Raw genomic sequence first — 14,500 nt, 5'->3', positions numbered from 1 at the left:
ATGGGGGGTGTACCAAAAATCAGCTCCATAGGATCATCCTAACCCCTCCATTTGTGAAGGACAAAAATGGACAGACAGAAATCTGCCCATTTTTTGTCCTCCACAAATGGAGGGGTTAGGATGATCCTATGGAGCTGATTTTTGGTACACCCCCTATCTATCATAAGGCCTTGCAAATGAATGGTTTGGATCACCACAGAAAATGTGGGACCCATGTGATTGGGGAGCTTAAGCGCACCATAAGTTTGGTGCGCTTAAGCTCACCAACAGTTTCCTCATATATATATATATATATATATATATATATATATATATATATATATATATATATACTAGTAAAAATCCCCGTGCAATGCACAGGCCGACAAAGAACTGCACGGACCACATCATAGGTTGATCCAAACCGTCCATGTGATGGAACACAACATCAATAGGTTGTGCCCATAAAATCATTTCCATAGGTTGATCCTAGCCCTCCAATCTGTAGAGGTTTCTATAATCTGTTGTTCGTCTGAAGGTGCCCAGAATTTGTAAATATTTTTACAGGTGTGTGGAATTCGTAATATCCTCAAAAAATTAATAAGGAAAAGTAGTTTTTTCGTAATTGTCATATTTTGATATCTCTTCTTTGTAGTTTTTTCCGTAATTGTCATATCCAGATACCCATTCTCCGTAATTTCCCACCCAAACTTTACTATATTACTAATGATTATTATTGCTAGCTTCTTTCTTTACGTGTTATTGCTTGCAACCTTTCAAGAAATAGTATTTCCGTGAAGTTTTTCATCACATCTAATAAGACAAATCTCTGCATACATACAATTGCAAAGGAAGGGCAAGACATAGCGTTTGGAGAAGGTGGCTAGAAAATCAAGATTCGAAAATATATATATATATATATATATATATATATATATATATATATATATGAATCATTGAGTTCGCACAGCTTCTTACCTTTCATATATGTTTGCTGAAAGGTAGCATGTTAAAACATAAAAAAGGGTTAAGCTAATGTGTACAGGGTAAAGGGGACTTTCTTCTTATGGCCCCCACTTATGTGGCACTGGTGACTAGTGTGTCTTCTACAATCCTACTCTCTTATTAAAAAAAAAAAAATCTCAGTGGTGTCTTCTTGACCGTTTATTTTTTTTAGAAATTTTTTTCTCCGTGGGCCGCGTGACCAATCCAAACCGTTCATCTGTTTGGGCACAACATAAATAGGTTGTGCCCCAAAAATCATTTCCATAGGATGATCCTTACCCTCCGATCTGTAGAAGATTCCATAAATGATTTTTGGGGCACTCCATATTCAGATCAATTCAGATCGGAGGGTTAGGATCATCCTATGGAAATGATTTTTGAGGCACAACCTATTTACGATGTGCCCAAATAGATGAACGGTTTGGATCATCATATGTCATTTGACCATGTTATGCATATCACCGCTATTGACAGAATACGGATGGCAGACTATTTTAAATGCGAAGAGGGAGTGGGAAAGAGCTTCACCATCTCCGGCAATCGTCACATTGATCTTCGTTTCTAGATTTGCCATTTTCACAAGTAGAGCTTTTCCATTGATCTAGGTTTTCCCATTAGGTTGAGCACAAATTGACTTGATACCTATTCCAACTAGCAAATACAAATTCAGCCGGTTATCATTGGTCCCCACCCTGATCGGACGATCCTAGACCCTTGATTTTATTAGGGTTTAATGCTTTGTTCATTTGGCATGTGAACATGACCATGTGACTTGTGAGGCGCCTTGCCTACTTGCAGTGGCCCATCATATTAACAGTTTAGATTAAATACACGTCAGACCCGAAGATGATCTTTAGTATTCAGCTCAAGCAAATTAGGAGAGCCTCCGACTATGACCTGTTTTTGCAACAACAAAAAAAAAATCCCATTTTTTATTGGGTGAGGGATCATGCATGATACCTAAGGCTCACTTTTTATTATTTTTATTGAATCCGATAGCCTTGTCAGTATTTCCCCACCACATAAATTCTTGAAATTATTTATGTCAAGGCTACTAGTATTTCCCGTTTTTATAACTGCACAGAGTCACCTTGTATTTTATCACCTGGCAGAAGTTATTACAAAATTCCAAATGGAAATGAAATCTGCGCACAACCATATTTTAATATGTTTACCAACCATCTTGTCATTTCCCAAAAAGCTCTCAAGAGCAAACTAAAGAAGAAAAGACAGCTGGGTTTATGCAAATATCAAAATATGGCTGTGCTGATAACATTTCATTTTCAAAAAACCCAGAGAAGCCGATAAAAAAATCGAAGACAGGGCAAGTCTGTGCAGTTATCAAAACATGGTAGTGCAAATATCAGGAGCCTCGCATCCGTTATAAATTGCAAATCTCATTTAACTGGAGACCCACTCCCTCGCTCATCCACCACATATACAAAAAGACACCATGGCTCTTCCTCTTCATCTTCTTACTACCATCTCTGCTTTCCTTTTATTCTTCTTCTTCCTCCTTAGATGCGTAAACTCTTTCTTCTGGTTGCCATGGAAACTGCAGCTCCACTTCCAAAAACAAGGCATAAGTGGGCCTCCCCAGCCTTTCTTATTCGGAAACACGGGCGAGATTCAAAAGCTGAGTTCCAAGGCTCTAGTTGGCTCGATGCCTTTCGTTCACGAGATCCTTCACCGAGCCTCCCCATTCTATGACTACTGGTCCAAACTCTATGGAAAGATGTTCGTCTATTGGTTTGGATCGACCCCGCGATTGACAATAGCCGATCTCGACCTTATCAAAGAGGTGTTGCTGAATAAAAGTGGTGTCATTGAGAAGGTGGCCTACGACCCCATCACGAAGCAGCTTTTTGGAGATGGGATGCTTTCTGTACATGGGGAGAAGTGGGCTCGCCATAGAAAAATCGGTAACACGGCCTTTAAAATGGAACGAGTCAAGGTTTCCCTCTCTCTTTCTCTCAATATTTCCTCATATTCATTAAAATTTGAGGAATGCTAAATTGAGGGGCACCCTTGCATAAAAAGGAATGAAAGAGCGCTCTTTCATACACGTTTTGTGAGGGCGCCCCTCAGTTTAGCATTCCTATCAAAAATTATGAAGTAAAATGATAAGGAAAAAGAGTGCTGCTAGGGATACTTTTTTTTTTTTTTTTGATTGGTGCTAGGGATACTTGTTGCCTACTGGAACCGAACATATGCCCACATGGCCACATGGAGGGCAGTTCTTTCATTTGAGAAAAAAAAAACCAAAAACTTAGGGCAGTGATAAATCGACCCCATCTCTCTCTCCCCCTAAGCACTGCCCTTTATTTGGGGTCGATTTAAGATATATGGGGGCCTATTTATACTGCCCAAAACTTCTCTTGAAACAAGCATTCCTATTTTAGCGAGAAGATGAAAGAAGTCTTGGATCACTAGGGGCTTAATCACATAAGTCTGGAGTTTAGCTCTAGAATTCATGGTTATTCTCTCCTCTTACTTGTTTTGAGTTTTGATTTCTAAGGGTATCATGTCCTTGGTCGTTATGCCCCTTTCCTTAGTCATTGTTCTAAGGATTGGGGAGTGGTCTTGTTTCTCTTTTCGTACCATCTTTATTTAATTAATAAACTGGTAGGGGTCCGCCTAACCCCGCTTACCGATAAAAAATAAAACCGTTCCTATTCTATACTAGTGGGACCAATCATGTGATGCACGATGTATTGTATGAAAAAATGGAGAAAGGTAGAGAAGATAGGCTACGAAATCGGTTTAGAAATTGAATGGTAAACACATGATAGATGAGATAAAGAAAATTTAAGTAGAATAATATCTAATCGATCAGTTGACAGATGTGAGAAAAGGCAACATACCTGTAGAAATCACTTTCCCTCTCTCATCTTCCTTTTCTCAACCCTAACCTGCATTCCTCTGTTATCACTCTTAAATTCCATTTGTCTGTAGTCAATTGCTTGGCATACAAAAAATAAAAAAAATGAAAGAATCTTCAGCAGCTGCACTATGTTTTTGCAACCTAAAATTTGCAGAGAAGCCCAAACAAATGAGATTAATTTAAGAAACCAGGCGTAGAATCTAAGGCTATAAAAGCGGGACACAACAGAATTTTAGGACAAGAAGCCCATTAAAAATTTTGTCATTCAGGCTTTCAGAGTAGTATAGGATTCTTTTCAGTTTGGACAGTTTGGACTTCTTCATTCACCACCTTAGTGGAAAAAAATGGACACCCAAAAAAAAAGGACAAATCCATAAATACTTCTCATTAAACATTATAATTTACATTTCCAGGTGCTTTCCATTTTCCCAACGTAGTTCTTAATATACTGCAGAGCCCTTTGATATTTTTAAATCTTGCCTCATATCTTCAGCTTTTTATTTCTCCAATTCTCCATTTTTTTAATTGCTCGTTAAAGTTCTCAAGATAAAAATAATAATTTCCTTTAGTCTCTCATGTTATTTATTTACACATTCTTTGATCTGTTTTTCTTAGTTCTGCCGCCAGTATGCATGTTTCGTCCATTTTTATTCCTTTTTTCAGACTCAAAATTTTTCTCTTTTGTCGTCGCTCCCTTTCTTTTATAGGTATTAAGGATCTCATCTCTTCAAATTTCTTCTTTTTCGCATCAAGCTCTACTTTCATGGACACAATTTCAGCATCGTTTTGCAGTCAATTCTTCCCCTATTACATCGACTCATTCAGATGTGGCCATTAACTGTTTCCCTCCCCAATCATGGCCTACTTTCGCTTAATCATGGCAACTCTTGCAAATGATTTTTTCAATTAGATATTGTTGACACAATGAAAAAACAAATGAGTACCACGAAGAACAAATGAAGTGTAGTAATAAGAAACCAAAAAAAATCTAACAAATACATGGCGGTAATAAGCAGTAGGGTGGTAAAAAAAACATATGTAAAAAATAGCTAATAACTACCACCGTTAAAAAAAATAACAAAAAGCAGCTATTTACTATGGTTAAAAATATCTAATTACTACTATTAAAAAATCAACAACACTGTCCATAAATTGGGCAAAATTGGCAATAAATCGACAAAGTGCGTGTTTGGCGTACCGTTTAAAACACCGTTTGGGAGTGTTTGGGTGCGTAGCCACCGTTTGAAACACCATTTTGAACCCTCCAAACAACGTTTTGCAAATGGAGGGAGAGGTCTATTTGCTAAACGCCGTTTTGAACGGAGTTTTTGGGCTGTGGGTTTTTATGTGTTTGCCCTAACCAAAACTCATTTTTACACCTTTTTTTTTTTACCCTAACCCCTCTCTCTCTCTCTCTCTCTCTCTCTCTCTCTCTCTCTCTCTCTCTCCAACTTCCCTAAAACAATGCCCTTTTTGGTCATTTTATCACTAAAACTCCGTTTTGGGACATTTGCAACCAAACACAATACCTCCGTTTGCAGTTTGAAACATCGTTTTGATTTGGCCAACCAAACATGAAAACATCATTTTGATCTGGCCAACCAAACATGAAAATGCCGTTTGCCAAAACGCCGTTTTGAACTAAAACGCCATTTTGCAAAACGGCATTTCAAACACTATTTCAAACTGTACACCAAACGCTACATGGGAACCTCACTGGAGAGCTTCACTTGTATACCCTTGAAGAAGGTTTTTTTCGATTCAAGTTTTCAAATTAATGTTGATGATTGCACTCGAATGCTTGAAGGCACTAACTGTTGGGTTTTTGATATAACCCTATTATGTTCTAATATAAGCCTAATAATATAATGTACCAGTGTAGTGGGCCTAGATGGGCTAGAGTCCATTAACTAGTCATTAACCCTAGTGTATCTCTATATATAGGGGCTGGAGGCAATAAACTTGGTATTCCAAAATAGATACCTTGGGTGTAATGCTTCAAGCAACCTCTTGCTTGACCTAATTCCTCTAACACTAACTGGTCACAACTTCGGGGGAAGACTACTCATTCGTCAAAGGTGACACCTGATGCTTCTCTTGTGAAAAAGAAAATTACGGAACTTCATGTTTGGATTTGTCTCCCGAGCCTTCACTTGAAATTTTGGACTCCTCATATCTTGAGTAGAAACACCAGTGTCATTGGGAAACCTCACTCTGTGGATTTCTATACCGCAGAGGCTTCAAGACTTAACTTTGCCAGATTGTGCATACAAGTTAAGGCTAAGCATCTCCCTGACTCCATCAACCTCCGAACATCCTCATGAGTAATTTCACAAAAAATTCTATATGATTGGAAACCTATAGCCTGCAACATCTGCAATGATTTTAGTCATAAGTCTTCTGATTGCAGCAGCTCATTGGATCAGCACCCCGCTCCTCCAAAGCAAGCTGGGAAGCAAAAAATGCCCCCAAATTCGGTTCGGTCCGACTTACCTGAGACCTCCATTGCAGAGCACCTTCAGCTCCCCTTGAACCACCATATTGACAAGAGTCAATCCCATGACAAATCTGATCACTAAGAACCCCCCCCCCCCCTCGAAGCCCTACTCTAAGTGACAAATTCACAATGGTTGATAATGTTGATAACAACATCGCCCCCAAGGAGAATGATCACCATCACATTGGGAAATCAAAGGAATGTTCCTCCTCGGGCCTCGTTGATGTAGAAGGTAATTGGCATACGGTTTAAAGGAAAAATGGAGGTCTCCACTTCTTCTCCGTCCTTCCTCTTCCTCTGCATGCATGCTGCCTTCCTTCTCCATAATCCCCCCAAAACTAGGCTAACATTGGGGTTCTGATTTTCTTCTTCGGCAGGCCGGTCCTGCCGGTCTAAGCAAATTTGTCTTGTTCGTAAGCCATTGGTTATGCTGCCTTGTTACAGTCTTTTTGATTTTATCTTTTAAGAGCTTTGCTTTTGTTTCGTTTCCTTGTTTTAGTTCCCCCTTCATGGTTGTGGGGTTGCTCTAATGCTTCATGTGTATCTTTCTTATTTATCTAATATATCTGGTAGAGGTCTGCCTAACCCCGGCTTACCCATAAAAAAAAGTTGTACTTGTCACTGTCATTGCAGGAAAAACATTTTGGGGGAACAATTTGTTGGATTTTGATTTTCAAAATCATGTTTTTAGAGTCAAAGTAAAGTATGAAAAAGTTTTTCAAAATGTTTTGATAAGAGAAAAAACGAATGGGTGTTTCTCTTGGTTCGTGACCTTTGCTTTCAAGAGTCATGAATGAAAAGTTCAATGTCCAAATGACACTTCATGAAGGTTCATGACCATTCAAGAAGTGAAAAGACACAATCAAAAGGACATGGGTTTGAAATTTTGAAGGGATGTTTCCAAAGAGTGTTTCTACTTGAAGGGACACAAGTTCTCTATAAATAGAGGGAAAACATCCAGATTTAGAGGTACTCAATTTTGAGAAACCCATGGATCTTTTAGTTTCCCCAACAAAGTGTTTTCTACTTGTGTTTTAAAAAATCTGTCAAGTGTTTGTTATTCTAGAGAAACAAACACTTGGGTCTCACATACTTGTCAAATCTAAGGGTGATTCTCGGTTTGGTGTCGGTGCAAAACGTCATCAAGCAAATTGGTTTGGAACCAGGTTTCATTGTATCTTGGAGGTGAATTCGTGGACTCTCTTACACAGATTTGGTGGGGGGTGAATATCGTCTTAAGGAAAGCGACGAATACAAGAGGCGTAAATGTTGAGAATGGGGGATGGGGGCTGGAAACATTTTTTCCTTGGGCCACCCCCTTAGGTGTAAAAGAGTAATCATAGATACACTAGAGAGGGTGTCCCGTGGAAGAAAAGCTGGCCAATATAAATTACCAGTACTTAGCAGAGATGGGCCCTCAAATAGGTTGCGTTTCTTAATCTGCAAATCAGGTCATGTCATTTGACCATGTTATGCACATCACCGCTATTGACAGAAAACAGATGGCAGTCTATTATAAATTACGACAGACCAAAATACCCTTTATTCCCTTCCTTTTCTTACCTGCACCGCCCCTGCTATTGTAAGGGATTTGCTAGGGACCATCGTAGAAGTCATTTTGCAGGCCTGCTACTGCATGAGAGGGCAGCCAAATAGTCTCACTTTTATACAGATTTTGTCTTATTATCTGAGGTGGCTGCACTGTCATCCCACAGCCGGTCCGTGAAATGCCTTCTGGATGGTCTATAGCAAATCCCTTATTGTAAAAAGAGTAGTCATAAGTGGCAAGGAGTTTTGTCAGTTTAGATGTTCAATCTCAGCTTACCTATCAAAAAAACACACTAGCAGGTGGTCTAGGGAAGAAAATGGGGCTAATATATCACTTCCCATGTGCTTTTATTGTTGGAGCCCTCTCCCACGATAAACATCCACTTTATATAAGCACCCATAAAATCTTCCCTCCCACTCTCTCATCTACCAATCCCCACAACACATCATGGCTCTTCCTCTTCATCTTTTTGCTACCTTCTCTGTTTTCCTTTTGTTAGTCTCCCTCCTCCTTAGAACCATACGCTCTTTCGTCTGGGTGCCATGGAAACTAGAGCTCCACTTCCAAAAACAAGGCCTAAGTGGGCCTCCCCGGACTTTCTTCTTCGGAAACACGGGTGAGATTCAAGAGCTGAGTATCACGGGTAAAGTTGATGACTATCGGTCCAAACTCTATGGAATGACGTTCGTCTGTTGGTTTGGATCGAAGCCGCGATTGGCAGTAGTAGATCCAGAGCTGATCAAAGAGGTTTTACTTAATAGAAGTGGCGTCATTGAGAGGGTTCCCTTCGACCCCATTGTGAAGCAGCTCTTTGGAGATGGGATGCCTTCTGTGTACGGTGAGAAGTGGGTTCGCCATAGAAAAATCGGTAACACGGCTTTTAACATGGAACGAGTCAAGGTCTCTCTCTCACTCTCCAAATTTTCATTAAAAATTATCAAAGTAAAATGATAAAATGATTAGGAAAATGCTTTAGGCCATTTGGATAACTCATGCTTTTTAATTTGGATTTGGATTTGAGTTTTGGATACAAAAATATATCAATCACCCTCATGCTGATTTGGAAATCTAAGGATCTGATGCAATTCCAATTCCAATTCTCAACTGCAAATGTGAGAAATCCAAATCTAAATCATGTGGGTATCCAAACGTGTCCTTAGTTTCTTTATCCAGGGGTGCAACTTGGCTAGGGTTGGGTTGGGATTTCCTTGTGTTGTGTTTGGTTAGGGTTGAAAATTTAATTTTGGTTTGGGTTACGATTGAGCCCTTGGGGAACCCGACGTGACCCGAACCCAACCACCAACCTCAAATTTTGTTCTGATTAACTCAGAGTGCAAATTGGGTCGGGTTCAACCTGATTTTGGCTTGAGTTATGTTGGCTGTTGGCATTACATGGAATTGGGAATGCTTATAGTCGGAAAGCCAATCCGAATTAATTTCTGCTGGTTAGGGTCGAGGCCTTCGGCAACACCATCCTCTAATTTTATTGTGATTTCTTAGAGATGGCTTTTCCTTTCTTTTTTTCGAATTTTTCTGTTTGCCCTAGGTTAACCCAAACCAATTGGGCCCCATCTGTGCCATCTCTCCATTATTTGATTGGATGATTCCGGGCCCTTGATCCTGGCATGGGTGTGGATTGCATCATGAAGTTTGTAAGATCAATGGTATTGAATGCCCTTGCATCTCCCCGTGTTGACCCAAAAAATGTGTGCTAGCATTGATCTTGGCAATCCCTAGCAAACCAAGATTAACTTATCTTCTAGCAAAGGATGTGGCCATGTGGGTTGCATCACGAAGTTTGTAAGATCAATTGTCCTTATTGCACTTACATCTCCCCATGTTGGCCCAAAAATTGTCTGCTAGCATCGATCCTGGCACTCCCTAGCACACCAAGATTGACTCTTTCGATTTTTTATATGGGGTAAGCCCGTATGGTCCAGAATTTTTCAAAAAACGTACTAAACAGCTTGTGCCATAGGATTAGGGGTGCAACTCGGGGCGGGTTGGGTCGGATTGAGGCCAACCCAACCCAACCCAAAAACTTCAACCCCCAACCTTAACCCAACCCAACCCGAGTTTCAACCCGGCTTGGCTAACCCAACCCAACCCGATTTCCCAAGTTGGGGTGGGTTTCTGCTGAAATCTTAATGAAAAAAATGCCTCTTTAAATCAGTTACCTCATCAAATGCCTCTTTAAATCTTAATGAAAAAAATCGGAGAGAGAGAACCTTGTAGGTCCTGTGGCGGAAGAACAGAAGAAGAATGAGAGATGGTCCGATGGAGGATTGGAGGCTGCTGGCTTCTCTTAAAGAGAAATAGAGAATAAGGATTTCTACTTTCTATGTTAGGGTTTGCCTTTACTTTTTGTTTTTAACTTTTTGATAAGTATATAAAGTATACACTATTATATTTTCAAGGATAGAAAATTAGAAGCTAGAAAAAATAACATGTGAAAAACTAAAAATGTCAAAAAGTAATGTATTAATCATATTCTTTGCCGGGTTACGGGTTGGGTAGGGTTGCCTGATGCCCACCCCAACCCAACCCGAATTTTGGTCGGGTTGCCAAACCCCAACCTGGACCCAAACCCAACCTGAATTTTGTCAACCCAACCAGCCCAAAATTCGGGTTCAACCCGTCCCAAGTTGCACCCCTACTAGGATGATCCAAATCGTCCATTTCTTGGGCCACAACGTAAATAGGTTGTACCCAAAAAAATCATTTCCATAGGACAATCCTAGCCCTCTGATCTGTAGAGGTTTCCAGAATATGCATATCCTCTATAGATCGGATGGCTAGGATGCCCATATTGTCCAATATTTTCAAAAAAAAATACTATACGGATTACACCATAAGATGATCCAAAACCGTCCATTTGATGGGCCACAACGTAAGTAGGTTGTGCCCAAAAAAATTATTTTAAGCCCACCTCACAGGATGATCTAAATCATTCATTTGTTGGGCTACAATGTAAATAGGTTGTTCCTCATAGATTATCACCATAGGACTATCCTAACCCTCCGATCTGTAGAGGGATTGCACATTATAATAACCTATATTGACCGGAAGGTTAGGATAATCCTATGGAGATGATCTACAGGGTACAACCTATTTCAAATGTAATTAGGTTGTTCCTCATAGATAATCACCATAGGATTATCCTAACCCTCCGATCTGTAGAGGGATTGCACATTATAATAACCTATATTGATCAGAAGGTTAGGATAATCCTATGGAGATGATCTACAGGGTACAACCTATTTCAAATGTAAATAGGTTGTTCCTCATAGATAATCACCATAGGATTATCCTAACCCTCCGATCTGTAGAGGGATTGCACATTAGAATAACCTATATTGACCGGAAGGTTAGGATAATCCTATGGAGATGATCTACAGGGTACAACCTATTTCAAATGTAAATAGGTTGTTCCTCATAGATAATCACCATAGGATTATCCTAACCCTCCGATCTGTAGAGGGATTGCACATTATAATAACCTATATTAACCGGAAGGTTAGGATAATCCTATGGAGATGATCTATAGGGTACAACCTATTTCAAATGTAATTAGGTTGTTCCTCATAGATAATCACCATAGGATTATCCTAACCCTCCGATCTGTAGAGGGATTGCACATTATAATAACCTATATTGGCGGGAAGGTTAGGTTAATCCTATGGAGATGATCTATGAGGAACAACCTATTTACAGATGGGAAAAACCCCAACAAATGAATGGTTTAGATAATCCTGTCAAGTGAGCCATACTTTCCGAAAACTCCGACTTCGCCCGCACTCACTATATATGTGTGGAAAAACCCCGTTGAACAAGAAATCTGATCCAATAACACGATCAAAGACAATATGGAAATAACCACATAAAAACACGAGAAGCAATGCACAATTTAGGATTACATCCCCAAAACATCGATCCAGACACTAGGTTGCTCATAAATCATCACTTACCAAAGAAAAAAAAAACAAATCAGATCAAATAATCCCAACAGTTCAATCAGTAGCCTGCAAACAGAAATGCACTTGTCTTGATCGTGGACTTGCAAACCACTTGTCGAAGATCTGTCGGCCCACGTGTTCACAATCCAATGGTCCGCATTTACTGATGCTTGTTGGCTCTGTGTTGATTTCAGGAATGGGTGCCTGCAATCACAGAGAGCACGAGAAACATGTTGGATAAGTGGGAGAGGGAGGGAGGAGAAAAGAGTGAATTTGAAATAGAGGTGTATGGGGATCTCCTCGACTTCACGGCTGATGTAATCTCTAAAACAGCATTTGGGAGCAGTTTTCAAGAGGGAAAGAGGATTTTCAAATTGCAAGATGAACAGGCAGTTCTCGTCTCGCATGCACAGAAGAGGGTGTACATACCAGGTTACAGGTGAGGACATAAAAAAAAACACACACCTAACCAGACGTTCGAAGTGGATCCAATAGGGGCACCCTTGCGGCTGATTTTTGCATTGACATCCTTTTGTTTAGCATTCCTCCATTGGATCCACGTCACATGTCATTCGGTGTAAGCCGTACTATACTTTTTGAAAAATACTGGCCTATACTGACTTACGCCATTTAGTCTGGTATAAGCTCATATGGTCCAATATTTTTAAAAAGTACTGTATAATATAAGAGACTACTCCGAAATTTTCTTCCGTCAATTGTAATTCTCATTATTTTTTAGTGTCTGGTAGGAGTCCTGCCAAACCCCAGCTAACCCACAAAAAAAAGATTTATACCATGGATGATCCGAACCGTTCATTCATGGGCCACAGCTTAAATTAATTGTGCCCCAAATATCATTTCCATAGGATGATCCCAACCCTCCAATCTATAGAGGTTTTCATAATATGCAGATCTTATATAGACCGGGCTAGGATCATCCTCTAGAAATGACTTTTAGGGCACAATCTTACGTTGTGGCCCATCAAATGGGAGGATTGGATCATCCTATGGTGTTAGCCGTAACCTTTTGAAAAATACTGGACTATAGGGGCTTACACCATAAACTAAAGAGAGGAGTGGCATATTTGATAATGGCACTCCTCTCTTTAGTTTTATAGTGTAAGGAGATTCTGTTGGATCAAATATCAAGGGTGGTGCCTCTTGCACCAGCATGCCCCATCGGGCACCATATAAATCTCCAAACAAACACCCCTACCCATGAACATAATTTTTTTAATTACTATGTTTTGTAGGTTTGTCCCTACGAAGGAAAACATGAGGTTGTGGAGATTGGACAAGGAAATCCGGCAGTCTTTGCAAAAGCTGATAGAGAACTATGGAGAAGTGAGCGAAAAAAGGAAAAATCTGCTTGGTTCGTTTATCTCCACAAATAAGAGCCTGAAAAAAGAAGAGAGAATTAGGGTGGAAGAAATAATAGGGGAGTTCAAGACATTTTACTTTGCTGGGAAGGAAACAACTGCTAACCTTCTCGCCTGGACCCTTCTTCTCTTGGGATACCACCAAGAGTGGCAAACTAAGGCCCGCGAAGAAGTCCTCCATCTCTATGGTCACCATCAGATTCCTACTGCAAATACATTCAACCCTCTTTAAACTAGGGGATTAAAAAGAGTTTAGAGTGTAAACTAGTTTTTATTAAAATTGTGTATTGGGGATTTGTCATTATCAATATTGAGGTCGAGTCCGTAGATCTGAATTTCAGACTATTAATGGGTCTGATCCATTGGCTAACCGGATCCTCAGTATGTGTTTACATCCGCAGTGTTTTGGTAAATACACCCATGTCATAAAAAAGGGATTTGCTAGGGATCATCGCAGAAGGCATTTTGCGGGCTGGCTATAGCATGTGAGAGCAGCCACACAGGCTCACTTTTCAACTGATTTTGTCTTATTCATTTAGTTCATCTGAGGTGGATGCTCTCTCATGCAACAGCTGGCCCGCGAACTGCCATTTGCTATGGTCCCTAGCAAATCCCCATAAAAAATAATGTACTTGTATAATTAACAAGTAACTTTGTATTTGCAGGTAGGTATGATAATTGATGAATCTCTCCGTCTATACCCTCCAGCTCCTTCACTTCTGAGGGAAGTACACAAGGACATTATGTTAGGGAAGCTCCATGTTCCGTCGGGCACACAACTCTATATTCCATTGATTGCTGTTCATCACAATGCTGAAATATGGGGTGAGGATGCCGAAAAATTTAATCCTTTGAGGTCCCGTGAAACTGCGAGGCATCTTGCCACATTTTTTCCGTTTGGAATTGGGCCGAGGATATGTCTGGGTCAGAATCTAGCCTTAGTTGAGGCAAAAATTGCCTTGGCGATGATTCTCCAACGGTTTACTTTCGCCGTGTCCCCAACTTATGTTCATGCCCCAACTTGCGTGCTCACTGTACAGCCTGGACATGGAGCTCACCTCATCTTTCAGAAGATTTAAGTTCGAAAGTGCAATTAGAGATGCAACTTATCTTCTCAGTAGTAGAAATGTGGAAGAACATATGTCCTGAGTTAATAAGTACTAAGCTTATGTTTAATGTTTTTATGGTTGGATCTTAATTGACTCTGCAGTAAGTTTACTTCAAAAGTTCTACTCGTTATTGAAAGTTTTC

The 14,500-nt window shown here is 40.0% G+C and overlaps 1 protein-coding gene across 2 annotated transcripts; it reads left to right on the top strand.

The window, feature by feature from the left end:
* The first annotated feature begins 2,412 nt into the window (after positions 1-2,412).
* LOC143875572 (cytochrome P450 734A1-like) lies at positions 2,413-14,475 on the top strand. Of its 2 annotated transcripts, none has more exons than XM_077377163.1 (4): positions 2,413-2,938; positions 12,065-12,309; positions 13,124-13,214; positions 13,915-14,475. In XM_077377163.1, exons 1-4 carry the CDS (start codon positions 2,438-2,440, stop codon positions 14,326-14,328), a joined length of 1,251 nt encoding a protein of 416 aa, XP_077233278.1. In that variant the 5' UTR covers positions 2,413-2,437; the 3' UTR covers positions 14,329-14,475. The 2 variants fall into 2 exon arrangements, with proteins under 2 accessions (XP_077233278.1, XP_077233279.1); XM_077377164.1 differs by lacking the exon at positions 2,413-2,938 and adding an exon at positions 7,478-8,814.
* The last annotated feature ends 25 nt before the right edge of the window (positions 14,476-14,500 follow it).

The sequence above is a fragment of the Tasmannia lanceolata genome, unplaced genomic scaffold, assembly GCF_043159265.1.
Source record: "Tasmannia lanceolata isolate RefF3 unplaced genomic scaffold, GAP_Taslan_0.1 ptg000004l, whole genome shotgun sequence".
NCBI classification, from domain to species: domain Eukaryota; kingdom Viridiplantae; phylum Streptophyta; class Magnoliopsida; order Canellales; family Winteraceae; genus Tasmannia; species Tasmannia lanceolata.
The sequence above is the reverse complement of the archived record's forward strand: the minus strand, read 5'-3'. Positions and strand labels throughout refer to the sequence as shown.